Below are 26,295 nucleotides of genomic sequence, written 5' to 3' on the forward strand. Positions count from 1 at the left end.
GTTTTGTCAACCTATCGCGAGTGTCTAATCCAAATGTGACGTCCTGAATGTCCAAAGGCCTACGATCTGGCTTGTAGTACTGGTTGTAGCGGCTGTATCGGGAGATAGAAAATTCACCTTCACCAAGTTGTTTGTCGTTGTGGAGTGGTGACGTTTCCGACGGCATTCACTACTAACGTGACTCCACGCTAGCGGCTTGGCCAAAGCCGGAGCTTCTACTTGATAACGCTTGCCCTCACCTTCTCTCCTCCTTCAATGTCCCACCTGCGTCCCTCGCCACGCAAATGCGCCCAATTATTGGAGAGCGCGACATCTCAAGCAGACCATCACGAACCGACACAGATAGTAAGCCCAGCTCTCACTCGCAAAATCCCCAGCTTCACTGACATCGCCACCAGTTCTGGGCGAGTTATGACACCCCGAAACGTCAAATTGCACGCTACACTAATTATCCGCGACGAGCGGTCTCTTTGTCAGGAGCGTCCGCCCTGCAAGTACGAGCTGGCTTGTACTTGGCCTCTCTACGGCACTCAGAGTGACAGTGTTCGCACGCTGGCCGTGGCAGAACAGCTGTCGAGGTTATACTGCGACTGTCGCAGGTCGACTCGCGGTCACTCACCTCCCGCTTCGTTGTACGCACGAAACACATTTTCGATAGTATCGGGGAGATAGCGCTCTCCGAACTATCATCATACACGTGCGGGCACCTGTATGACAATTCTGGATAGACGACTTCGCGTGCCAGACGCCCCATCTGGTGATATGTAACGCCTATCATTACATGTCATGGATTGGAGGACTCACGCGTCCGGGCGCGTGACCTCTGGGCCACACCGGAGGATGGGTCCCGCTTGCTAGTCTTGTATTCCGGGATTAGTAAGGAGTTATGCCCCCATCTGAACACTGTACAGGTGCGCAGTCAACCTACAGTCCCTGTTCAGGATATCCACTCTCTCGGTGGTCTCCTCGCTAGATCGCTCTCGGGTGATTTAGTGACGCGTCAACGGCGTGTCATGGGATGCGAGGCAGTGTCTCTACCCACTTGGATATACAGGATCAACCGAGCTCGAACCGCATTTCGAGTGTCTTCCTGGTAAGGTACTTCGTATGAGCGCTGGATCGTTCGCGAACTCTGCCTTAGCCGATCAGAGATCTACTTTTTCATTGAGTCTTAGCCTTGACGGCGAGGCTTGAGGAAGGAGTCGCTAGTAGGACATCAAAGTAGGGAAACAAGTAATCATTTTAGTATGATAAGATGATGGAATTGCTTTCCACAGGACATTCTGAATTGTATGCTTTGTCATTATACTCTAATCACTGCTATCGTCTCCTTCTCGTCTACCCCAAGACTTCTCATAGCCAGCCGCTAATGTCGGATCTACAAGCCCAACAACTCTAATACTTCGTTTAAGCTTATCTTGCCTAGTATCTCTCTGATGCCTTCGCCATGTATCGCGCACATCCCGTGCTCTTTTCACCAGACCATTACTATTCCTATTATCCTCTTCATCAGGCAGTCTTTCCTCATGTGCCTCTTCCACCCACGTTTTGCTAGCCAGATATGGTGAGGAACCCACCGATTGAGACCTCGGGATTTGCGACGCGTAGACAGGAAGCGGAGGTGGGAATTCGAGCGCGGTTGGAGAAGTCGGCGGAGATGAATTGTACCAGGACGACCTGCGCCAGGGGTAGTCGGACACTGCGCTCGACTTTTGTCGTTCATGCTCGCTTGGAAGAGCGTCGCAGCTATTTGTCGCTTCGGATTGTGATGTTGTAGTTGAAGACAGGCGGACCAACGCGAAACCTCTGGGGAGCCGGAACAGAACGCTGCGGTATCCTTGTGAAGAAGAATCAGAGGCTGTTCTTTGCGAGATATGAGAAGGCTTTTCGGTCTCTGTATGTTCGATAGATCTAGCGCGTGACTTGTTGGTCCCCTGGCCTTTAGCTTGGGACGGAAGGCTGGAAACTGATTTCTGATGGGAAGCTGTAGATCCTTTGGTAAAGCGCGAGAGCGTCTTTTCGTCAACGCACGGTTGTTGGTCTTCTCGATTCATGTGCTGGAGTGGTGTCCAAAAGCTCCTCTTTTTGCTTTTCCTGCGCATATTCGAAGTCTTTCTTCCCGCCGGCTGCTCTGACATCGACTTGTAGGTTCTCGATCGGAACTTTGGAATTGGTATGCAGCCGCACATAGACAACCCCGTTGAGGTGACATTCCGAACGCTGCTTCGAGGTCGAAGAGCTCTGCATTCATAGTATTGGTCCGCCAGTACACCATGATAGTCCTGCGAGAAGCCTAGAAGTAGCAACTTATCGCTCAGCTCCTCATTTTCGCATTCGTCATCCAACAACGGGCTCGCACGGTACAATGGTGGTAATCTCTTCCCTCGTAATGCTGGAGGTATTCGCGTAGTGCTGTCTTCATCCGGAGTAGCAGACCAGTATTCGCATCCAGTCTTTGTCTCTCTCGGCCACATTATGCCCAACGATACGTATGCTTTCGCTCTACGTGAGTCGTTTGATGTTTGGTATATGACATCTGCGGATGGTTCTGAAAAGGTGGGAGAGATAAGAGTGTCTAGGGCCTTTCCATGCGACGAAGATCTCGACAGTTCGCGTGTTGGTTGGTTAGATGCAGGGTCCGAATATTGACGTACAGGTCGCAATGGTGCAGGCTTAAAGTCGCTCGTTTCAGCGGACCAGGACCAAGACTCTGTCCGTACGCTGCCAACACTGGGAGACGGCTCTGGTATTAGTGGGGAGCATTCGCGGGTCGCAGAGATCGGAACCGGCTGAGCAGGTGGGATGGAATCCCATTCGGTGGGCGCTATCCATGGAGTGAAGTTAACATCGGTGTCCATTTGCTTCGGCGGTGATGGCATGATTAGAGGGTAAAGTGTCTGACTACCTGGAGTCAATGGCGAGACGTCGCTCAAGGTGCTCGGATTTGGCGGTACGGTTCGAATGAAGGACTTGAAGGACCCCACGGTTCGGTCCATGTTCTCGGGCGGTGATGACCTCAAGGTATGATGCTTCAAGGATACCTAGGTAGATGCGCTCCTTCGTCCTGGACCGTCGCGAGCAGGTACAAGTTGTTGGAACACACTCCTTACTTGCGCACTCCGAAGTGCTTCCAGAAGTTTACAAACAAAGAAGAGCGCCATCAAGAGCTGCACGTGGCGATCAACAGGAACGGATCGCTTAGGGGTGCCCTATCGCAAAACAAAAGTCAATAACTTTTCTATTTTGGAGCCTACGGAATGAATGCGGCCCCGCATTGGCCCAAGCAAGATCTGTACACAGCTGCTAGTAGAGCAGCTCATTGCGAACATCCACTTTGTTTCTTCTCAGTGAGGTGCTTAGGCATCTGGAGGCCGGGTTGCCCAAGTTCGCGATTCCACATGTCGGCACCTGGAGGACAGGCAGTCACAGCTAAGCGCTAGCTCCCAAAGAGGACAATGTGTTGTGCAAGCACCAGTCCGAATCGATGAATGGCATGATGGGTGATGTTGCATGAAAGCAGTCTGTCGATTGAAGAGGGTGGGACGCATGCATCATGTCAATTCGCGTATTCCAGCAACGCCAAGCCTCTTCGCCGGATTCGTGACTAGCGCTCAACCACCTCCGGCCCTGAGGCGCGGCAGCAACTGTAAGCTGCACGACATCTCAATCGACAATCATACTCTACATCATGTACAATCTCCACACTCATATCGCCGTGATTGATAATATGAGACTTATTTTTCAGGCAACCACGTCGTCATTGCTCTCGTCGGAGAGACTCGAAAACGCCCCAGTTCAGATTGGCCTAGAGCCGGATGAACAACTCCCCGCACACCTGGGCAGCGTTGGATGTGGCAGCCCATCAGCATCGCATGCACGCTAAACATACTTGCTCCAAAACGCCATATCGCGTCTTGTGCCCGATCTGAAAGGTTTGCTGTCTAGTCTGATTGGTTCCAACAGCGATTTCCTGATTTCGGCCGCGCCTTTGAGTGCCACCGTAAGCCAAAGTCTTGCTCTGCACCGACCACGTTTTCGCGGCACCTCATACCAGGGAAAAACTGAACAGGTCTGCAGACTACATTGATCCAAAACCTTGCAAAGGAGGCGACCCAAAGTCAAAGTAGGCTCCAGGCTGTTCAGCTTTTCCCTAGGTTGGCGTGGCGGTATTGTAAGGTGATGGAGCAATGTGGTTAGTGCGATGGCTTGAGGCTGAAGTAAGATGTCCGGTCGAAAGATCTTACACTGCAATGTTGTCCCGAGGGGTGTGTGTGAAGACTCCTGCGCTCTGACTCTGCACCGGTCAATTGGTATCTTCGTCCGTTATGTCGCATAATCACGGCATGCAGCGAGTATATGTAGACTGACAGTTGTGCCCAAAGTGACGATCAGCCAGACAAAATCTAATTAGCATCACCGTCACGAGTCGTTCAACTCGCAGCTATCTCAGCCTCGCATCCACCTCATATTATTTGGCCGCTTTCCTTCGCAGTACTGCGCAGCAACTAGCATATCATGGCGACACCTTCATCAATGTCCGTCCAGGACGAACTAAAACCCGATATACTTCGCACAGAGCCCTTGAGCGATTCAGTATCTGATAGGCCCAAAGCTCCTGAACCTGAGAAATTCAAGCCTGGATGGCGCTTTCTGGCCGCCTTTGGCAGTCTCTGTATCATCACACTCATGGCCGCACTGGATGCCACTTCAATCTCAGTCGCGCTACCAGTATGACCATGATATCAACTGCACACTTCTAGGCTAATATTCCCCAGATCATGGCCAAAGCACTACACGGATCTGCCATTGAAGCTTTTTGGAGCGGAACTTCTTTCCTGTTGACGTCAACCGTCTTCCAGCCCGTTCTCGGATCATTCTCACACATCTTTGGGCGCAAGGCACTGATCTACGTCAGTCTGGGCTTCTTCCTAGCTGGCTCAATTATCCCCGCCGTGGCCGACAACTTCACCGTCATCTTAGTCGGTCGATCAATTCAGGGAATCGGTGGTGGCGGTATCATCTGCTTGACAGAGATGGTCGTAGTCGATACTGTACCGCTCCGTGAGCGGGGAAAGTGGTTCAGCTTCTTCGGAGCCATGTGGTCCGTCGGTACGGTGGCAGGGCCTCTTCTCGGTAAGTGGCACATACCAGGACGTCAACCTGGGCAAAACATAAAACACCCTAGAGCCTACGTCGACGTTAGATAACCCACTTTGCATATTCTTATCTCGATGTAGTCTCTAGACCTGTTCATTCTTCTCCTTATATTAGGCGCTAGATCTAAGTAGCCTGTACTAACAACGTCTAGGTGGCGGCTTCGCCCAGAACGTGTCCTGGCGATGGATATTCTGGATTAACTTGCCATTCCTCGGGCTGGGTGCGGCTTTGATTACGGTTTTCCTCAAGCTCAACCAGAAGCATGGCTCCTTCCTGGCGAAGCTTCGAGAGGTCGACTGGGCTGGTATGGTGCTATTTCTTGCCTCAACGACTGGCTTCCTGATTCCAGTCACCTGGGGAGGAGTGCAGTATGCCTGGGACTCGTGGCGTACTCTCGTGCCCCTGATTGTCTGTGCCATCGGTATGATCGCCTTCGTTGTGTACATTGAGTACTTCGCCGCCAACCCCCTCATCCGCACCTCGGTATTCAAGAACATGTCCGCTGCCATTCTTTACGTGTCGACGGTCATTCACGGCATCATACTGTGGGCCCTCCTTTACTACATGCCACTCTACTTCGAAGCTGTCAAAGGCTTCGGTCCGATCCTTGCCGGAGTGGCCATGTTTCCGTGGACATTCACTGTGGCGCCAGCTTCAGTCGCAACAGGCATTGCAATCGCAGTCACAGGACAATATCGATGGGCAAACCGCGCTGGATGGTTCCTCGCCACACTCGGCATGGGCCTCCTCATCATCCTCAAGCCGAACACATCTACAGTGTCTTGGATCTTTCTCAATCTGGTTGGCGGTGTTGGAACGGGCATTCTGTTCCCTGCCATGGCTCTGGCCGTACAGGCTTCAGCGACGGCCAAAGACCAGGCCTACGCCGCGAACATGTTCTCCTTCTTCCGTGCCTTTGGGCAGACGCTCGGTGTTGCCATTGGGGGTGTCATCTTCCAGAACCAGATGAAGAAGAAAATGCTTACGTTCCCTCTACTTGCTGATCTGGCGGCGGAATATTCTCGCGATGCGGCTGGGCTAGTGGAGATCATCAAGGAGATGCCTGAGGGAGAGATGAGAGAGCAACTCAGGGAAAGTTACACGGACGCACTCAAGTACATCTGGATCGTCATGTTGGCATTTAGTGCAGTGGCCCTGCTCGGCAGTTGGTTCATCAAGGCTTACGACATGAATGGTGCCATGGACACGGAGAGGGGTTTCGTGGACAAGGACAAGGTTGGGGACGTTGAGAAAGAGCAGCCTGTGATGTAAGAGGCCAGGTGCGGATATGAAGATTCTTGTTTTTTTGGAAGCATCAGCGCGGCGTTGGAGCTTATTTGGTCGACCAGATACATAATATTAATCTCTTGATACAACAATCTTGAGTGTGCCTAGCAACAAAATTGATGTTGCCTATTATACAGACGCGCCTCATGTGCGAACTCGCCTCACGATCGCAGTTGAAGAAGGCCTCGAATGTATTTTTGGTGCACAGGCGGGTGAGACTTCGCTCGACCGGGTCAAGCATCAACGGTTGGGTCTCAGGAGTGGCCGGGATGAGTCGTGAAACACGCCGTCGTGCGTCGTGACCGTTGACACCTGGGCAGCGATCCGGGCAAGGGTCTGGATGGCAGACGTGCGTCATCACCAGAACAACTCATCGCGATCATGCCGTCAACCTATCTTATCAACTGAGTTTGACGCAAGTGGCGAGTCAAGTGTCAGAATATAACATGATGGTAGTAAGATGTGACGCAGCAGGAATTTCAAATGCCGTTGCATTCACGCTGTTGGAGGTCGAGGTCTGGCCACCTCAGGCATCAATGCCAAACGCCTAGCAGTCTCGGATGTAAGAAGAAACGGCGCCGAAGAGGAATATTAGTGAACAAAGCTGTTGTTGAGAACAGTGAAAGACATGCGCGACCATGGCCGCACAAAGGTGATTAAGGATTTGGGTAGCGGGCAAGAACATGGTGCTACCCCAGCCACGATGACGGGAGAGTGCGTCGTCAAGTTGTTAGTTGCACCGCCCTGCAGCGGCTATATAGCGGGCGTTGTGCGGTGCATCTGCTGGGATAAAGGGGCAGGTCAGATGACAACGGCGCAGCGAGTGACGCGTTTCTTTGCTTTGGCTCCCAACAACAACCACGGTCGTCCAGGACACTCTCGTGAATGCGACGGCGAAGACCCTGCAAGCTTGAATTTGAACGTGTTTGTCGCACCGAATCGATATTCAATCGTCGCGGTTCGCACATGCACGCTACTGCAGGCTCAATCTTAGGACCCACTAGCGCACACGGGCTGCCAATCACGCCAGCACTTGGCGGCCTCTCATCAGCGCACAAGCTCCAGCCCCGGGCGCCCCTTCCCTTCGACGCGATTGACGGCTCTTCTGACAACTCTCCCAAAAAGCAGTGCCACACGGGAAGCCGGCTCCCAGACACCTTCAAGCACGCGCAACCCTCACCTCAGTCATTCGTTTCAGGAAACCAACCAGCAAAGACAGCACCACAGCAGCAACCTGCACCTAATACACCCCCCCGTACCATCACCGTCACATTCACCGTGCGCCAAGCAACGCTCCTCCGGCACTTCCTCATCCGCGAACGCCTGCATCGCAAGAGCGACCGACTCTCGCCCTCCTCGTTCCTGCCGCCCATAATCGATTCCGGAGACCATTGCGCGCCCTTGCGAGGCTAATTGACAGCTTCACTGGAACCAGCCTACCGGATCCAGCGATCGCGACGACCCTGAGCAAACCGCACCTGCCTCCCCGCCCACCGACACCCGCTCCCATGCCTAACGTGGCCATCCCTTCTTCATAACAGTCGCCTCCGACACTCGCACCCCCAACACTATTTTTCCCATCGACCTCGCTACCCACCGCTGCCATGAAGGAGTCATTCGCTGCCCTTCTGCGCACGGCGGCCGGCAAGCTCACCCTTTCGCTGCTCGTGGCTTCGCAAGCCACGGCCTATAATTTCAAACCCGTCCCAAATCCCAACCTCAACCTCGACGATTTAGGCCGGATAGCCTTCGCTGGAGATTTCGATTCGATATCGCTTTACCAGTATGAAGGCCAAAATCAAAATACTCCCGCTACTGGAGGAGCCCTCCTCGCACGCTACCCCAATGGCGTCTTTGCGACGATCAACACCACAGATGCCGACATCAAGGCCATGTGCGCGCTCCAGGTCAATGGCGCGGAACGAGTCGTGTTCGCAGGCAACTTTACTAGTGTTGGCGATCTTCGTACACCTGGAGGCATCGCGCTGCTCGACCCCAACAACGGCAACGTCACTCCACTCGAAGGACTTACTGGATCGGTCAACGCGCTCTACTGTGATAGAGATGGCGGTCAGGTCTACGTGGGAGGAAGTCTAGAAGGTGCGAACTCGTCCAACGCTCTAGTATGGAAGAACGGCTGGGAAGACCTATCGTTTAATGGCTTCAATGGCCCCATCCACTCCATCATCCGGTCCAACGACAACATAATTTTTGGAGGAGAGTTCAACGGTCTCGGAGGAGGCAATGCGTCGATTGTGTCGAGCGAAAACAACACGCAGGTCATCCCCATCGCTACCGCAGACATAACCGCCCAGACAAGCTCCGGCCAGAACGGCCTCTCAGACCCCAAGAACATCGCATGCAAAGCCGACTTTTCCACGCAAGGCGCCGGCTCGACATGGCTGCTCGCCGATCGATCGCCCGGATTCTGGAAGGCCGACTTTGGCTTCGGTTTCGAGCCAACAAGCATGAAGCTCTACAACACGGACTTCGAGGGCCGTGGTAGCAAGACTTTCCGCTTCACTGCACTTCCAGACGGCGGTATCTTGAACCTGACCTTCACCGATCCCCAGAGCGGACAACAGAAATTTTGCGACGCTACATGCCCCCTGCCCGAGGGCAATACCACTGCGCAGGACTTCTCCTTCGTCAACGTCGTTGGTATGAACGCTTTCAGGATCGACGTCTCGGAATGGTACGGTCAGGGTGGTGGTCTTAACGGTATCCAGCTGTTCCAGGACGCCATGTACTCATATGCAGTCAACGACTTCAACGAGCCCAAGAACTGTGGTTCAACCACGTCAGGGTCAGAAGCAACCTCTACCGGCTCTTGGCAGGTCTCTCCGTCGCACGACAGCTCCTCCAGGTATCTCACCACATCTCTGCAGGGTACACCCATCGACACCGAGTCGACCAGCGTCACCTTCCTGCCCGACATCAAACAGTCTGGCAACTACTCTGTCACCATCTACACGCCTGGATGCCAGGGCGATGGTACTTGCGGCACCCGCGGTCGGGTCAACGTCACAGCACAATTGGGCGGTGAGCCCAACAGCGTTGAGCTTTGGCAGACCAACAACTTTGACAAGTACGACGAGGTTTACAACGGCTTCATCGATGTCACCGATGGCTCCCGTCCACAAGTAGTCCTTCGACCTGCAAGCGGACAAGGCCCTGGCCCCTTGACTGTCGTTGCACAGAGGGTACGCTTCACGCTTCTGAAGGCTACGTCAGGTAACTTGAACGGTCTCTTCGAGTACAAGCCTGGTCAGACCGTAGACGCGGACGACTTTACCAAGTCGGTCATCACTGCCGCCGGAGCCAGCCTCATTCCTAGGGAGAAGGCTTTCGTTACCACTGTCACAACAGGTGACAACACACTGTATGTCGGCGGATCCTTCAACAGCAGCGACGACCGCAACAACATCTTCGAAGTTCGACAGGGAGCGGAAGAACCCAGCGCACTTCCCGGCAAAGGACTCAACAACCAGGTCATGACTATGTTCCACAACGCTAGTACGCTGTACGTCGGTGGTAACTTCACCAACACGGCGGAGAACAACGTAGCAGGCCTTGGCGGAGTGGCTACCTTGAACAACAACCAGTGGCAACCCCTTGGTGCCGGTGTAGATGGTGTCGTCCTGTACTTGGTACCGTTCTCGCTCAACATCACCGCCAATACTCCCGAAGACGTGCTCGCTGTCAGCGGATTCTTCAGCCGGGTCAACGCCTTTGGTAACAACCCCAGCACGAGCGTTAATGACTTCGCAGTCTGGGTGCCATCTCGTGGCAACTGGCTGCACAATCTGGACTTCTACTCTCTAGCCATGTCCGGCAGACTGATGACTTTCGCTGATGTGCCCGGAGGTGAACGCTGGTATGGTGGATCTGTATCATCTGGTGCTCTTCTCGCGAGCGGTACTGCTGAGCTCGAAAGTGGAGATGAATTGTCACTCAGTGCTTTCCCCATCAAGATCCAAGCGCAACAGCAGCAGCAGACCCCTTCTCGTAAGCGAGCCATCGTTCAAGGACAAAACCTCAACACCACTGGAGTCCGTACTGGTACATTCTACAAGGAAAACGGCATGAACAAGACGATCCTCGCTGGACATTTCGCAACCAAGGGCGCAGAGGACCGCAACATCACCAACCTCCTCATCATTGACGGTAACGACTCTGACAAAGTAACCGGCTTTGACGACGAGCTGGACGCCAATTCCACCTTTGCGGCCGTCGCTGTCTTGGACAATATCTTGTATGCCGGTGGCATGATCAGCGGACAGCTCGACAACAATCGTGTTGCTGGTGTTGTCGCCTACGACCTTGCCAGCAACGCGTTCACCAAGGCTCAGCCGCCACCGCTTCAGGGTGTGAACGTTACAGTCAACGCCATCGCTCCACGACCGAAGTCCAAGGACATCTTCGTCGCAGGTCAGTTCCAGTCCGCTGGCGCCTTGAGCTGTGCTGCAGTGTGCATCTGGAATACCGAGCGTAGTCAATGGACTGCGCCAGGCACTGGCCTTTCCGGTGATGTTTCGTCGCTCACATGGGTTGGCGACAACAGTCTACTCATTGCCGGCAACCTCACCTCTGGCACCAACCAGACCAAGATCCTGACCTACGACTCATCAAGCAGACAATTCGCAGTCGTTCCCGGTGCCAACGACCTTCCTGGTCCGGTCACTGCTCTGACCATTGCTAACCGTAACGGAGACCAATTCTGGGCCGCTGGTACAGCAAGCGATGGCACTGCGTTCCTGCAGCGATTTGACGGTACCAAGTGGGTGCCTGCTGATGGGGCCATGTTCGGTAGCTCGACCGAAATTCGTGGAATTCAGGTCCTTTCTCTGTCCGAAGATCATGGCGAATCCGATATCATCGACCGCAACCAAGATCTCCTTCTCATGGGCCAGCTCAACATCACTTCGTTTGCGGGTAAAACAGCATCTGCCGCGCTCTTCAACGGCACTACACTCACTCCTTTCCTCCTTGCTACCAAGGGCCAAGACGGTTCAACACAAACTGGAAGCCTGTCCTCTGTGTTTGTAGAGAACCCCAACTCATTCTTCAGACAGTCAAGTAAGTCGCAGAAACCATTTCCAGTCTCGGCCTGTATGCTAACGACTCCCAGACAAGCATCTCGCGCTATGGGCCATTGTTCTCATCGGCCTCGCCATCGCTCTCGTCCTCACCTTCCTCCTCGTCGTTATCGGTATCGTTATCGAATGGTTCCGCAAAAAGCAACAGGGCTATTCCCCTGCCCCGACGTCTTACCCTGATCGGTTAGGCAACGTAGGACGTCTGCCGCCGGAGCAGCTGTTCGGAACCCTCTCGGGACCTCGAGCCCCAGCAATCTAGGCGGTTCTGCCACCCCTGCGATTTTGAGTGCCGATAGCGATAGCGTTGCTCCACAAGACACATCCAGTGGCCCTGTAGCTGTCACGACTGATGATAGGGTGACACAAGTCCCTGAAATTCGCATCATAGCCCCCTCGACTGATGATGGAGAGACTCCAGTCCCTGATAGTGGCCCTGTAGCCGCCTCGACACCAGTTGGAGAAACTGTACAATCGAATGAAACACGCGACAGCCAGGACTATTCCATGGCGGACTTGTTACCGGCCATGTTTCGTATTTCCGATTTCATCAAGACGAGGACGAAAGCCTAGTGGGCTGATTGATATATTTAAAGTTGGACCAGGATTGATTTGATACCACGCGGCTAGCGCAGCCCACCATTATTTCCATTGCTTTTTCTTTCTTCTACACTTCCTCTTGCATTGGTGTTTCCTTTGAATACTTCCATGGAAGAGTTCACGAACGAACGCTTTTCTTTTCTTTATGTCTTAGCGAGCGTGAAGGGGGCGTTGGAGAGATGCGGAGCTGTAATGTGTACTTCTTCAATGGGATTGAAATCGTAATCAGGGCGGCGGTAGTGGCAGAAGGAAAGACGGTGGGTGTGTGCTAGTTCACGCACCAGGAGAACTGGGTTGATGGGGAAGGGGACGGGAAACCGGTGTACATGGACAAAACTTGTAGTCTTCTGGGGATGTACGCATCCCGATGCTATAATATACTCATACTCTAGACATGTTCACCTTCCCTTGAGCTTCGTTCATTCATCTCTGGCTATGCACAACAAGTCTACCTGATGACAACGAAACATTACAACAGCTCTGCGTCCTTGAGAGGTTTAGAAGAGCTCTCACTGCCTTGTCTTACGAGCAGTGAGCCAGACAACCTCTACCTTTGGAGCGCGTTACAATCCTGCGCCAGCTAGTAGCCTTAGAGACCACCTCAGTATCCGCCACGCGTAGGTATACCGAAACTTCCAGCTCCAATCCACCTCGGTATGCGGCAACTCCACATTGATAAGACTGGACATGCCTTCAAGACGTGGGGATAAACCCCCTCTCAGCATACACCTGTCGACAAACTCGCAGCAACGGAAACCTTGCCCTCGCATGTGAAACGATTCCAGCACTAGTAATATTGCCAACTGTCCCATCACTATCCGCGATGACATACTGATATATCACCCACCTCAGCTCTTTCGGCAGACGAAGAAACGCCGATTCCTTTGCGTTCCGCTCAGTGATCTGGTTGGCCGTTTCGTCGAAGAACTTGGCTGGCCACGGCCATTGCGACGCGTCTAGTGCGACGGCGCTGTTGTCTGGAACAGGCACCTGTTCGAAGAACAGTGTCTTTCGGTCGAACTCGTAGTACAGGTAGAGCGACCATCGGGATTCGGCCTCGGAGAGGACTTCGCGGCCGGGATCGATCCATGGTGCCCAGGGTGGGGAGGTGGCTTTGGGTCGCTTGGTTGGGAGGCCGTCGCCGAAGAGGGTGGGCTGCTGGGGGTTGGGGGTTAGATCAGTTGGAACGGACGTCATGGTTGTGGGTTGTGGGTTGTGGATTGTGGATCGTGAATTGAGTGTTTACGTTATATATGTTTGTTCGTCTCCGCCAACTCGCGGCTGAGTAGAAGGGGACTTCTTCTGGGCTTGACATTGCGAATGAAGGGCGGTGATTAGTGGTGGGTGACAACGGAGGGAGTAGCGATACAGTCATGGGATGATTTGACTCGGATGTGGGATCCTCTGTGCGAAACAACGCAGATTTCGAGGGTTGAGTTGTGACTTACAAACAGTGGAAGGCTAGTCCCAAACAGGCAAGGTCACGTTGCCATGCACCATCCGAGTGAATAGGTCAAATTGCTGAGTCTCGATTGGGTTATCATTGACCTTAATATTTGCGCCTAGGTTCTACTAAGCATCCATCGCCTTCGCCTTTTTCTCGAACATCGTCGTCGAGTTCACCACCGCAACTTCCATTCCTTGCCCAAAGATCTCGGTCACTACCTTCTTCACCCTCTCCGTGATCTCCTCCGTTACTTGGAAGTCTCTCGGATAATTAGACATCACGGTGATCCGCTGGATCCACAAATTACCTAGAAGTGATGATATACATATCCCTCATAGCTTCGAGTCGCCCGAGAAAGTTGCGTATTCTTCTTCTTCCTGTCGCACACCCTGCCACATCTCGGCAACACGCCACAACTTTTCCATTCCAATCTTCTCCAGTAGACTTCCTCTTCTCTTTCGATACATTTCATCATACCTCTCATCGTCGACCACCGTCGTACCGTCTTTGTGAAACACCAACATCTTGCCATCCTCAACCCACCCTTCGCCGTGGATATATCGGATGAACTGATCTTGTATAGCTCGTGCTATCCTCCTGTCGCCATCACTGAAGTAAGGGTCGAAATTCTGCAAGAGATACGCAACATCGAGCTCGTGGGCTGCGAGGCCCTTGAAAGGCCCATCTATTGGATTGGGGACGTGGAAGTGGTATCGTGAGGCTGGTCTTGATGGTGAGAGAGCTTTCCACCCCCGATACGCTGCTAGCGCTGGTAAATAGAAGCGGAGTTCAGATGCGAGTACTAGCAAGCGCTCTCCCTGAACTTCCTTTGATACGTTGCCATCGAGACGATAGACCTGTAGGAGCCCGAGGGTCTCGAGTGGAGAAAGGTGCGTTTCGCACGCTTTAAGAAGACGCCCGAAACTGTTGGGCTGGTCGAGGAGTCGGCCTTTCAGAATGAGGGCATCGTGCTCCGTGTCGCCTATCACAAACTCCCTGCACCATGATGGCTTGTGTATGGCGCTTGACCCATCCATTATCGACTCGATCGTGACTTCTTGTGTGAAGAATTGGCCATCGACTGTTGCGGCGAAATGCTGTGCTAAAGGTAATCTCTGAGCTAACTCTTCCGCATCGGTGTCCAATAAGATCCTTCTCCTGCTCTCGACATCGTTGCTGTCGATCTTCAGAAAGGTAGACTGATCTTCGCACATCTTCTGATGCCACCATTTATTCCTCCACTTGCGTAAAGATGCCTCACCACTCATAATGACAACACGCTCAAAGAGTCCCTCGTCCCCGACGTTCGCGCAGAGGAGCGTTGATAGCGAAATCGCTCCTGCCGACTCGCCTGCAGTAGTGATGTTGTTCGGATTGCCTCCAAAACCCGCAATATGCTTCTTGACCCATCGGAAAGCTAGCACCTGATCTTTATAGCCCATGTTACCGGCCGCACCAATCTCATCGCTGGCCAGGAAACCAAATACGTTTACTCGGTATGCCATTGAAACACCAATGAAGGGTTTACCGGTTTCTACACCTCGCTGGACAAATCGAAGTAGATCATACTGTGGCCAACTGTTTGCTCCGATGCTGAGACCACCACCATGTACCCATACGAACACTGGAAGACCTCGTCCTCCACTCTTTGCATCGCTCGGGATATCCTTGGGCACCGTGACGATTACGTTCAGGCAGTCGAACTCATCCATTCTCTCTGTATCGCCCTGACCAGGGCTGCAAGGCAAGACGGCATCTCCGACTAAAGTCAGGTCCCATGCCTGAGCTCCACGTAACTGTGGACATGAAGGACCGAATTGCGTAGCGTCAAAAACTCCGTCCTCGCCAACTTCAAGCCTGTCGTCTGGAACCGAATCCTTGTATCGTGCCGGTATCGATGCGTATTTGAGATTGCGAAACTGAGTTGTTGATGTTGTTGATGTACCGCGTAAGGTCCGCTGTAGTGTGGGGTGCTGGAGGGTATTCTCATCGATCGACATTGTTCGTTTCACCTACGCGTTACCTTCCAAGACTCTTGATGAGGATACAAAATGGCACCCGAACTACATATCATCATGCACCCGCGCTCGCCAGCCTCCCCGCGTAGCACCCCAGACCGCTGACATAGTGTGGGGAGATGTGGGGCTAGACCTCGGCAATGGGAACGGCAGCGTCTTGCACACACGATTTCGGAGATGTTGAGTAGAACGTCTGTTCTTGGAAACTGCGTTAATTACTGAAGATATGAAGTTGAGGAAGGGTAGGAACTACGCGCATTGATGCACAGGTTACATACAGTCAGAGGCGCTAGCCACGCGGGGATCGGGCATCTTCGGCCCTGTCCAGGGTGCGCTTTTGTGTGCCACACAGCGCTATCAGCCAACAATGAATTATCTCTCTTGCTTTAATCGCACGGAGAAGCATATCAAGACCACTATACTATGACGACAAGGCTTCAAGAGCGATCGGGCTGTATGTATTCGGTGTTTACCTAGCGTGTCAGCAGGCTGCATTAGCGTCTTGTCCCATCGCCACCCAGGTACCATCTCTACCTCATTCATTTGGTCACCTCACATCCGAACTCAAATGCATGGTCAACTAACTCCGAACTATGAGATCGAGTAGCGGTCAAAGCCTGCTTGCACTGGTGTCTGTCAGCTGCGTGCACATAACCGATCCTTAATTCCATGGCTCTTGCCTACCTAGGTGGGCATTTGACCCCATTTGGGTGAGATATATTTACAGTGGTTGGCGCCGAAGAATGGAATCAGGACCATAAAAGGATGTCAGTCGGCCATCGATCTATCATCTAGTCACTCTGTCACTCTCATCAACATCTGTCGAACTGCTGATCACCATGCCTGGCTCCACCCCTACGAGACCTGTCGATTGCACGATTGACTTCGACGTCAGCCATTTATCAGGAAAGACTGCTGTAGTCACTGGAGGTATTTTAATCCCTTATTCCAAATACCACAGTCGCTGCAATAGTAACTGGTACGTTCGTTGAAAAGCCAGCTAACCTCATTGGCAGGCGGCAGTGGTCTTGGGGAAGCATACGTCCGAGCACTGGTCAACGCAGGCTTAAAGGTGTGTTTCGGTGACCGCGATGTCCACCGCGGACAACAGCTTGCCTCTGAACTGAAAGACTGTCGCTTCGTACACTGCGACGTAACAAACTGGGACGACCAAGTCCGCCTCTTCAGCGAGGCCACCTCCCTATCTACCACCGGCAAAATCGACTACGTAGTCGCCAACGCCGGCATTATACACGCAGACGACGTGTTCACATTCGACGGTCCCTCCCAAGCCCCCCAAAAGCCCAACCTCGACATCATCTCCGTAAACCTCAACGGCGCCCTCTACACCACCAAACTCGCATCCCACTACTTCATGACCCAAAACGGCACTTCCCCATCCCCCTCCCAAACAGACACCTGTCTCGTCCTCATCGGCTCTGGAGCTGCTTACCTAGACTGTCCGCGAGGGCCCCAGTATAGCGCGTCAAAGTATGCGATGCGCGGCATCATGCATTCGCTGCGTAGGACAGCGTACTACTACGGGTCTCGCATCAACATGATTTCGCCGTGGTACGTGCGCACGGGCATCCTGTCGCACGACGATTTTGATGCCGTGGAGAAGGCGGGGGTGCAGTTCGCTACGATGGAAGATGCGGGGCAGTGTTTGTTGAGGATTCTGAGTGATGCGAGTGTCAACGGGCGATCGCTCTTTGTTTCTGCGAGGAAATGGGCGGAGAGGGGGTATGTTGATTTGGATTTGGATGAGTATCCAGGCAATGGGTTGTTGGAGGAGATACAGGCCGATCAGGTCAAGTTTGCGCCTGTAGAGGCTGGTCTATTTGTCTGATCGTTCATTAGCCGTGGTGAAGCCCATGGACGACAACAACAAATCAATGGGATACGAGAGATGATCTGGTCAGTAAGCGCTATAATATTTCATTATGACCGTTTGCCCATAGTCCTTTTGCATTGACATCGCACCATCTGCCGCCGTTATCTACTCCTCTATCGCAGTTAAGAAGAGACATTGTATCCTACACTTAAACCTCGTAACATGGTGCTATTATTTGCGGACTAAGATACCAACGTCCAAATCTCACTAGCACTCGACAGCCCCCAAACCCCTCCCGCCCGATCACCCACAACACTGACAGCCATGCCACTCCTATTGTCTATCATCTCCCACACTTCCGGCGTCCCAGTATATCTCCATAAACTTCCATCACCGTGTCTACTATACAACAAGCCCCCCACAGCGTATATACCCACACTCCCAGCTTTTTCGATAGTCTTCCAACTGGGACCTGCTGTGTTCAACCACACTACTAAACCGTCGCTTTGCAGTTTGTAGAATTCGTTGCCGCCAACAACGATGGCGATGTTCTTCGCGTTGTCGTCAACGATGGCCCATTGGCCTGAATTGTGAGGCCATAGGGAGCGAACAAGATACCCGTTCGTGAGCAAGTTCCAAAGTGTTTTGTCGTCGGTGACGGCTATCCGTTTGGAGCCAGGGGCGGAAGGTTGCTCGATACTAAGCCATGTACTGCCAGAGAGCCGGGCTACCCATCCATCTTTGCGCCGCGAGTACAGTTGGTCGGATGCTGCGACGATCTCGATGACGTTTGAGTCGGTGTTACTCAGAGCTTGCCAGTTCGATGCGCTGCCTGTCCAGCGGAAGGTACCTCCATCGTAGTGTCGTTGGTAGAGGTTGCCATTTGCACCGGTGATCTGAGCAGTGTCCTTGTTGTTGTCGACAACCACCCATGCACCATTTGAGTAGCGAAGAATCTGCCCCGATGAACGCATTTGGTAGAGACCGTCATTGGCCGAAGTGGTAGCCGTGTTGGATGTGACTTGTATCATGTTTGTGATTGCTGAGCCTGAATCGATACGATTCCAAGTCGGGCTCTTCCAGCCGTAGATGCTGTGTATACCCATCTTGTCGTCAGGATGCATAGGGCGTATGCTACCATCGTAGTAGGCGAACATGATGGCCGCCTCGACGCCACTGTGGCTCATCCCGAGAGCGTGACCGATCTCATGAACAGCTGTATACCCGAAAAGGCGGTCATCTGTCCACTGGTAATCGTCATTGAAGGTTACATTGATGTTGCCAGACGACATGGAGGTGCCATCAGAGACCATGGACGTAAAACCGTAACGCGTATCGTCTCGACCAAGGGGAGAAAAGCGGATGTTGATGTCAGCTCTAGCGTTCGAGGCTGCTTGTACGATATTGAGGGGTATGTAGTTCATCCATTGGGCAAAAGCGGTACTGTGCAGCATTAGCAACCAGGATTATTGGACTGGAAGACGAAATAGTAGAGATTGACCTGAAGAAGGTCCACACCATAGCCTAAAAATACCACACAACCGAGATGTAAAAGCTTAACTTACCTGATCGTGCTTTGCTGGCGCGCTGTAGACAGATCATTCGTGTAACTGTCGAAGCGCCATGTCAACGTCGTCTTCGCCCACTTCGGGCCCCAGAGTACGTATCGTCGCTCAACGTCCGAGGCGTCCTCTGCATCTGTCGCATTGTACGGTTGTTCCGTGCCACAACGCGGCCCGCTCATCATCTCCATCATCTTATCGCTGAAAGTCCCAGTGACAGGCTCTTTGAGCTTCTTTTGTATCTTTCGTATGGCTCTCGGAAGCTCGCTGTCTGATACGGACGCTCCAGGCTTAAGCCAGCCGTAGAGTCTATAGAAGTCGTTGACATGCTTGGAGTGCTGCTTTTGATCGATTGCCGGAGATGGACGTGGGGTTGAATCCGGCGATGCTGAAGTTGCGCTTGGTATCAGAGCGGTAGTGCCTCGGGCGAAATGCTGGTGAGGCGATGCCAAACAGCAGCGTAGGGTTCCGAGTAGGAGCAAAGCAATGGAGAATCTCGCCATCTTGCAGTTCTCCATACACTAGACGAAGACTGAGCTGTAAGAATGCGTTTTCCAGCTCGACCTTCATTGATATCTCTTTTGTATTTCAACGTCACCCAACCAAAGCGTTCCAACATCAGTCCAACCCGATTGTAGCCAGGTGGTGTGCAGGCGCATTGGTGGGGGGCCATAAACCGTAGTTTGAGGCTGTCTTCATCATCAGATATGCAGTGCCCAGAATAACTTCCACTCATGTATTATCTGGCGCACTGGAAGAGCTATTGTTGCCGAATCGAAGGGAACGTGAACGCCACTCTACTGCTGACCGGGTACATTCCCTTAACAAAGGCCTTGTATATACGGGGATGACAGTGAATTGGCGCAAGCGTTCCAGTACCGTGCCGTACTCTGACATGGGATCTCGTGGGAAGGACAATCCAGATGCCCTGGTACGGGTTCTGTGTAAGATGTGAATACTCACCCATGCATCTTCCGTCCAGTCTGCTTTCCTGAAAGTTTGAATGCTGTGCCACACTGCAAGCCGATTTTGAAGTAACGCGTACACCTCGGTGACTCCGGTCATGAACCATACCTTCACACTTCTCTAAGTCAGCTGAGCTCAATAATGCCCTCATTATTAGTGAACGTCGACATTTCATGCAGTCAATCTAGTTGAGCCTCACCACCGGACTCTTCTATGTGTGTCCTGTACAAGAACTTTCGACGGTCGAAGATCAGCCGCGGTTCTACTCGAATGTAGATTGAGCTCCTTTACGGGATCACGAGACGTGAGATTGGGGGCATCTAGATGAAACCCCGTCCACTTCCAGCCCCCCCGAAGCTAAAAGGCTTGACCCGGGGGCCGGATGGAAATGGTCAACGATCGAATCATGGAGCGGACTGCTGAGCTCTGGCACGATCAGCGAAGCTATTGCCACAGCTGCCAATGGTGCACCCGTGCGGAAGGTGTGATGGTATGCCTGATGCAAGGCTGGTAGGACCTCAGTTGCAAGTGGAACAACATGTCAACCGTATTCGAGATAACTGCATATTGTAACTATAATAGCTGTAATATACCGAACGAGTTGGTGGTGACACTGCGGGCGGAAGATCTGCGTCACGTCCATAGCCGGAGATTGGCGAATCTCGGAGCTACGGCAAGCTTTTAGCAGTCGACCCTGAGATTTATATCCGGTAAGTGTACTTGACGATGAGACATTTTGGTTTCGCAATGATGAAAGATTCTGGTAGTAACCAGCTTGTCGATAAAGGGCGTCCTGTTGGGACGAACGCGTAAGCGGCGGGCGGCACGGTTCGGGGCGCTTGATATGCAGTATAGGATCTCACTGCGTTGTTGGTGTAGGGTGATGAATGGCAATGATTTGAAGGTCACGTCAGGCAGTTGTTGGTGGGTGGACGCCATGAGAATAAGGCAAGGACGAAGGGAGAGGGAAAGAGGTCGCGTCGCGTCCACGGGTGCGACACGAAACGGAAGCCGCGCTAGGCCCGAACCGCACCGCCCCAGCAGGACAGGCAACTACAGATTCTATTGAATTGGCGCAGCGCATTGATTCCATTGGTTTACCTACTACATGTCTAACCACCCATGACCTTTTTCGACTGGCACAAGCTATGGCTTCGCTTCTACATGGCTTTGGACGAAAGTTCTGAGTCGGCCTTCTCAAGCTTGTCGCCATTCTTCTTGCCTTCCTCATCGCTACCGTTCTTGCCTTGCTCATAGCCCAACTTCTTGCCTTCTTCTAAGCCTGCCGCATAACCTCGTTCATAGCCTTCCTTGCGGCCTTCATCTCTAGCAGCTATCCTCGCTATCGTTATAAGAGGCTGGCGATATTCCTCCCCTAGTTGAACAACCTTATCAATGGCCTTTTCAATGATTTGTTTCGAAGAGGTAATGAGGTCAGCTGCAAGCTCGTCCACCTTTTGATTGAACACCTTCCGAGCTATCGCCCGACGATCGGGTGTTGTGACAGGCGCTGTCTGCGAAACTGTGGTAGCACCGGGTACGACTGATTCGGGGTCCTGTTTGATCTCGTGGAGGTTCGGCATTGTGTCCTTGTACTCTTCAAGTGTCTCTGCCTCTTCACGCTCCAGAGTGCTTTCCGCCGAGACTTTGTTTTCTCCACTCATGTCGTCTGCATCTGTGTCCTCTTGAACTGCGCGTGGAGATTCGGCTGCATGGTCCATCGCAGACGTTCGATCACGATCAGATGGCGGATCGGCTAGCTTTGCTGACGGTAATGATGCGGAACTGGTCGATAGATTCCGTGAGCGCTTACGGTTTGCGGGTGGGCTAGTCATCTGGGGCAGTGGACTTGCTAGGGTGAAGAGCTTTAATTGAGTCTTGTCTTGTCTTGAGATTGGTGGCTGATGTGTCTGGGGATGTACGTGTTCATATAGTCGCTGCTGTGTTTGTTAGGAAGTAACTAGCCTTTTGTAGAATGTTTTGTCTCGGACGCTTCGAGCGTTTGTCGCTTTGTCAGACTATGCATTGCCTCTCCGTAGGGATCGAGGAAGGGACTACCGTGCATATCTCAAGCACAAGATCTACGGAGTTTGCTTGCAGTCAGTCTATGACCGGCATGATAGCATGTCACTTACTGCGACTCCCTACCCTCTCACACGTAGTTCTGTGGGGTCCCGTCACTGCCTGCAATTCATCACATGCAACAGCCCGTTTGGTGTTTGAGATAGTCCAGTCCTCGTGGGTATACCGCTGGAGCCAGAATCGATTGATATCATCTATGCCACACTATGCATCCTCATACGCACACCATTACTCCTACCGACCCATGCTGTTGATCATCTCCCTCTGTGTCGCGCGGTCCCGGTTGGTCTGGCTGAGTGATGGGATGCTCCTCAGGTCACCCACAACGTCCTTTGCCTTTCCAAAGTACACCTCCTGCAGCAGATTGCGCATCTTGAGCTCCATGTCCTCGACCATCTTTCCAATGTTGGCGACGTGCGAGGTGTCATCCTCGACGGCCATGTCGGCTTCCACTTGGCGCACCATATTACCGGAGAGGTCAAGACCGCCGAGCGCTTCGCTGTCGGTGCCGAGGGAGAGGATGACGGTGGAGGTGAGCTTGTAGTGCGAGGTGCGGGCGCGGTCTTGGGCGTCGAAGACGTGGATGCTGTCCCAGCTGCCGGAGCTCTTGGGCGTGGGGTTGACGGCTGCGTGCGTTAGCATGTGATGGCTGTATAGACCCAGGACTACGTACCCTTCTTCAGCAGGACACAGCCTGCAAAGCCATCGTCCATGTCCCACAGGTACACGCTCGATATGCCGCCCTCGAAGTACCTATCTGCATCAGCCAAGCTCTCCAAGCTGCCCCCTCCCTTGTGTGCACTCACAGCTCCCGGTACACGTCGAAAGCCTCGTTCGCCTTGACCTCCATCTTACGGACACGATCGCTAGGCGTGACACCTTCCTCAATGGGCGGCTCGAACTCGTTGCTCCACGGACTCCTCCAGCTGTCGCCGTCGCGGTTGTAGTCGCAGCACAGGAAGTCGCGCTTCGTCTTGGAACATTTCTTGACCGTCAGCGGTATGTCGACGGACTCGAGCAGGTCCTCTTCCAGCGAGGGGTTGAGCTGGATAATGTGGTCGACATTGCGCTTGACGTCCTTGGGGTTCAGTCGGCGCAGAAGGTCGCTGACACGGCTTGTTAGCTATCGCCGCGGGAAAGGCGGGGTCGGGGAAGCCTCACAGGGCGCTGTCAATGGGGTCCGCCATGATTCTGATGCGGGTCTTGGGCGTGTATCGCTCGGGCGTGATCAAGGTCGGGTTGCTTGAGTATCGCTTGGGTCCTAGCCCCGTCCCCTCAATCTCCAGCGGCTCGTCACTCGGCGATTCGCTGGCCGGCCCACACGAGTCAGGCGAGTACAGGCGTTGGTACCCCATCCCCGCGACGCGTCAATTCACGCAACAACACCTCAACTCTCTTCTTCGATGTCGCCGATTATCGCGTTGTCTGGGTTGTTGTCCATTCCAGGAAGGGTGTTTGCCCTCTTGTCGCAAGGCTTATGGCAGCAGCGGCCTGTTTCTGTCTCACTCAACAATCGCGACTTCCGTCGTCAAGGACGAGCTCTTTCACTTCCATCAGGACGTGGGTTCAGCGCTCTTCAGGGCTTTTTCTTATCATGCCATGTGTCATGTCTCATCTCGTCGAATAAGCGCTTTTCGTTGTGGCAATACAATAGAACTCGTTGCGAGTATGCAGACAGTCGTTTGCATTGACTGCCACTTTTGCTCATGGAATAGCAAGCAAGAAAGAGCTATCGTCATATCATTTATGCAAGACATGAGGGGTAAGACCTCTAGATTCCGAAATGTCTGCTCTCATACCATATCACGTAAGGCAGTCCGATATCGAGGTGCGGCTCACCTTCACTTCGTCGTAGCGCACGTGTGCGTGTCCGATGGCAGGCGACCAATAGCGCGTGCTCAATCCAGGGTCTCGCATCATGAAGTCGAGGTGAGGGCCGTATTTGGCTTATCTGTGTGCGCCGTCCATCCTTGTGTGCTCACCTTCACTTTCCTGCCATCGCGCTAATCCTCCGCATTCATAATCTGCGTCCGTCTCCCTCCTGCATCCTCTTTACAACTTGACCACCAACACACTGCGACCAAATTCAAGCACACCCCGAAGATCCAACATGTCCGACAACGATAACACCGCGGTCGCCAATGGCTCTTCTCCTCAGTTCACCGAGCGCGAGCTCCAGCTCCTCGGATGGGCCATGCAGTCCCTCAAGTCCGGTCCTCCAGAGGTAGGTCACCACTCCCTCTCTATTCCTATCACCCTACTCACACCCGCTATAGATCGATTACGAGAAGCTCGCCGCCTACGCCGGTATGGGCAACCCGCGCTCCGCTAGCAACGCCTGGGCCAAGATCAAGCTCAAGTTGATGACACCCTCTCCCGACGGCGCCGTTCCGGCTACTCCCAAGAAGACTCCTCGCAAGAAGGCTGCTGCCGCCAAGCAAGAGGACGGCGAAGAGGGTGCCGACGCGACCCCCAAGAAGACTCCTCGCAAGCGTGTCGCCAAGAAGCAGGATGTCGACGGCGAGTCCTCCCCTAAGAAGAAGGCTACTCCCCGTGGCAAGAAGAACGAGAGTAAGCACACCTTAAAGCCTACGTTGACATTGGTTCGCCTACTTTGCGTGTTTTCATCTTGATGTAAACCCCAGACCGCTGACATACCGCAGCTGTCAAGGCGGAGTCCGACGAGGACGCTGACACCGGAGGCTCTCCCATGAAGATCGACCCCGCCAAGGAGGAGATCGTGGAGGATGAAGTCTAAAGCGTTTCTGCGACCCTGACGTAGATCAATAACGCTCTACGAACTGGTCGGCTTTTCGTTTGCTCTTTTCTGACTCTGGCTGTCAAATGGCAATGCGCACCATCTTTCTCTACTGGCGGAGCGCACATGGATGAAAAAGTTGGCCTGCAAGGGTTTGTACATAAAAGTCCAGCACGGCGTTTGGAGTACCACGACACCAAGAATGGTTTCCCGAAAAGGTAGCAGCGGAGTTGGATTGTTTCCAAGATAGCGATCACAGCTGCACATCGTGCATCTCCAATGCACATCTTTCATCATATCTACCACCTGCATTTCGACATGAATGGGTGACATGACTACTACTTGCCTGTTTCTGGTACGCATAAGACCTTGTAGGTGTGACGACGCACATATATCCCAGCACCGGGGTGCTGTAGCCGGATATTACCCCAGACTCTTGTTCATGCACAGCTCATATGCATATAGCACGTACAGATCACTCTACAAGGCCTTTCGCAATACGTATGCCGCCAAACAGTACCGCCGTCACGTACGCAACACACCCCGCACATAATCGCACTGTCGCCATGCGTTCATCAGCGCTACTACCCGCATGTGCGCGACAGCCATCGCATTCTTAGTTATCGGCACCTCGAGGCATAAACGCGATATCTACCTATGGCGCACAAGAATCACGAAAACAAGAAAGGCGTGAACGCAGCGACGCCATCGTCGATGGAAGGCAAGTCAGGGCTCGTAAGGAATACCCGGACTCTCTGCGGAGAGACGGCTAACGTCTTGTAGGTCGGCGCTCGTAGCACGAATGTCCTACTGCTGCTACTGATTCCTCTGATTCCCTTCGGCATCTTTTATTCAGGCGCTCAGCAGGCGCTCCTGCCTGTACTTCACGCGTACTTGCCCAAACTGCTCCAATCGTACCTGCCTACATCGGCATCAGCCAGCTCACAAGAGTCGCTGAGTTCGGAGAACCTAACCAAAGCATGCGCAGGCCACCAGTACACGACTGAGATCATATCTCTCGATCCTCTTTTGATCTACATCAACAATTTCACGTCAGCACGAGAAGCGGAGGAACTTATCAAGCTCGGGTACGCATACTTGCCTCCGTTTATTGTAGACGGTACATAGCGAATGTAAATAGTCACTAATACCCGCAGCTCTCCTGAGTTCGCCGAATCTTTCATCAGCCGCTCGCGAGGCAACACGCAGCGTGTAACAGGGCGAACCTCTCAGTCCGCGCCGCTCCCAATGGGAGACCTACTTGTCGAATGCCTTCTCAATCGCGCACGAACGTTCATGGGCTCCATGCTACTCTCCTCCGAGCCCTTTAGCATTCCGCAACTGGTGCGCTACTTCCCTGGCCAGAAGTACAACCTGCATACGGACTTTTGGCCTGAACACCAGATCACCACTCTCGAAAATGGCAGGCGGGTTTACTACAACCGTGTCGCGTCTTTCTTCGTCTTTCTGCGTGATAATTGCACGGAT

General features: G+C 53.1%; 9 protein-coding genes across 9 annotated transcripts; 4 read left to right on the plus strand and 5 right to left on the minus strand.

The window, feature by feature from the left end:
* Positions 1-4,515: 4,515 nt before the first annotated feature.
* J4E87_009919 (uncharacterized protein) lies at positions 4,516-6,429 on the plus strand (the record flags this gene model as incomplete). The annotated part of the gene is made up of 3 exons (XM_049381493.1): positions 4,516-4,728; positions 4,776-5,133; positions 5,309-6,429. The coding sequence occupies 3 exons, from the start codon at positions 4,516-4,518 to the stop codon at positions 6,427-6,429; spliced, it is 1,692 nt and encodes a 563-aa protein (XP_049228821.1).
* Positions 6,430-8,048: 1,619 nt separating this feature from the next.
* Positions 8,049-11,802, plus strand: J4E87_009920 (uncharacterized protein; the record flags this gene model as incomplete). The annotated part of the gene is made up of 2 exons (XM_049381494.1): positions 8,049-11,523; positions 11,576-11,802. 2 exons carry the CDS (start codon positions 8,049-8,051, stop codon positions 11,800-11,802), a joined length of 3,702 nt encoding a protein of 1,233 aa, XP_049228822.1.
* A 901-nt stretch (positions 11,803-12,703) lies between these two features.
* On the minus strand, positions 12,704-13,337 carry J4E87_009921 (uncharacterized protein; the record flags this gene model as incomplete). Its single annotated transcript, XM_049381495.1, has 2 exons — positions 12,704-12,728; positions 12,973-13,337. The coding sequence occupies 2 exons, from the start codon at positions 13,335-13,337 to the stop codon at positions 12,704-12,706; spliced, it is 390 nt and encodes a 129-aa protein (XP_049228823.1).
* Positions 13,338-13,919: 582 nt separating this feature from the next.
* Positions 13,920-15,587, minus strand: J4E87_009922 (uncharacterized protein; the record flags this gene model as incomplete). The annotated part of the gene is made up of 1 exon (XM_049381496.1): positions 13,920-15,587. The coding sequence occupies one exon, from the start codon at positions 15,585-15,587 to the stop codon at positions 13,920-13,922; it is 1,668 nt and encodes a 555-aa protein (XP_049228824.1).
* Positions 15,588-16,444: 857 nt separating this feature from the next.
* J4E87_009923 (uncharacterized protein) lies at positions 16,445-17,454 on the plus strand (the record flags this gene model as incomplete). Its single annotated transcript, XM_049381497.1, has 2 exons — positions 16,445-16,535; positions 16,622-17,454. 2 exons carry the CDS (start codon positions 16,445-16,447, stop codon positions 17,452-17,454), a joined length of 924 nt encoding a protein of 307 aa, XP_049228825.1.
* Positions 17,455-17,647: 193 nt separating this feature from the next.
* On the minus strand, positions 17,648-19,519 carry J4E87_009924 (uncharacterized protein; the record flags this gene model as incomplete). The annotated part of the gene is made up of 3 exons (XM_049381498.1): positions 17,648-17,667; positions 17,873-18,882; positions 19,005-19,519. 3 exons carry the CDS (start codon positions 19,517-19,519, stop codon positions 17,648-17,650), a joined length of 1,545 nt encoding a protein of 514 aa, XP_049228826.1.
* A 1,608-nt stretch (positions 19,520-21,127) lies between these two features.
* Positions 21,128-21,802, minus strand: J4E87_009925 (uncharacterized protein; the record flags this gene model as incomplete). Its single annotated transcript, XM_049381499.1, has 1 exon — positions 21,128-21,802. One exon carries the CDS (start codon positions 21,800-21,802, stop codon positions 21,128-21,130), a length of 675 nt encoding a protein of 224 aa, XP_049228827.1.
* Positions 21,803-22,283: 481 nt separating this feature from the next.
* Positions 22,284-23,404, minus strand: CAP2 (F-actin-capping protein subunit beta; the record flags this gene model as incomplete). Its single annotated transcript, XM_049381500.1, has 4 exons — positions 22,284-22,675; positions 22,723-22,802; positions 22,856-23,155; positions 23,211-23,404. 4 exons carry the CDS (start codon positions 23,402-23,404, stop codon positions 22,284-22,286), a joined length of 966 nt encoding a protein of 321 aa, XP_049228828.1.
* A 755-nt stretch (positions 23,405-24,159) lies between these two features.
* J4E87_009927 (uncharacterized protein) lies at positions 24,160-24,807 on the plus strand (the record flags this gene model as incomplete). Its single annotated transcript, XM_049381501.1, has 3 exons — positions 24,160-24,273; positions 24,326-24,620; positions 24,713-24,807. 3 exons carry the CDS (start codon positions 24,160-24,162, stop codon positions 24,805-24,807), a joined length of 504 nt encoding a protein of 167 aa, XP_049228829.1.
* Positions 24,808-26,295: the final 1,488 nt, after the last annotated feature.

Source organism: Alternaria ethzedia (assembly GCF_023757985.1).
Source record: "Alternaria ethzedia strain BMP 0044 chromosome Unknown scaffold_40, whole genome shotgun sequence".
NCBI lineage: Eukaryota > Fungi > Ascomycota > Dothideomycetes > Pleosporales > Pleosporaceae > Alternaria > Alternaria ethzedia.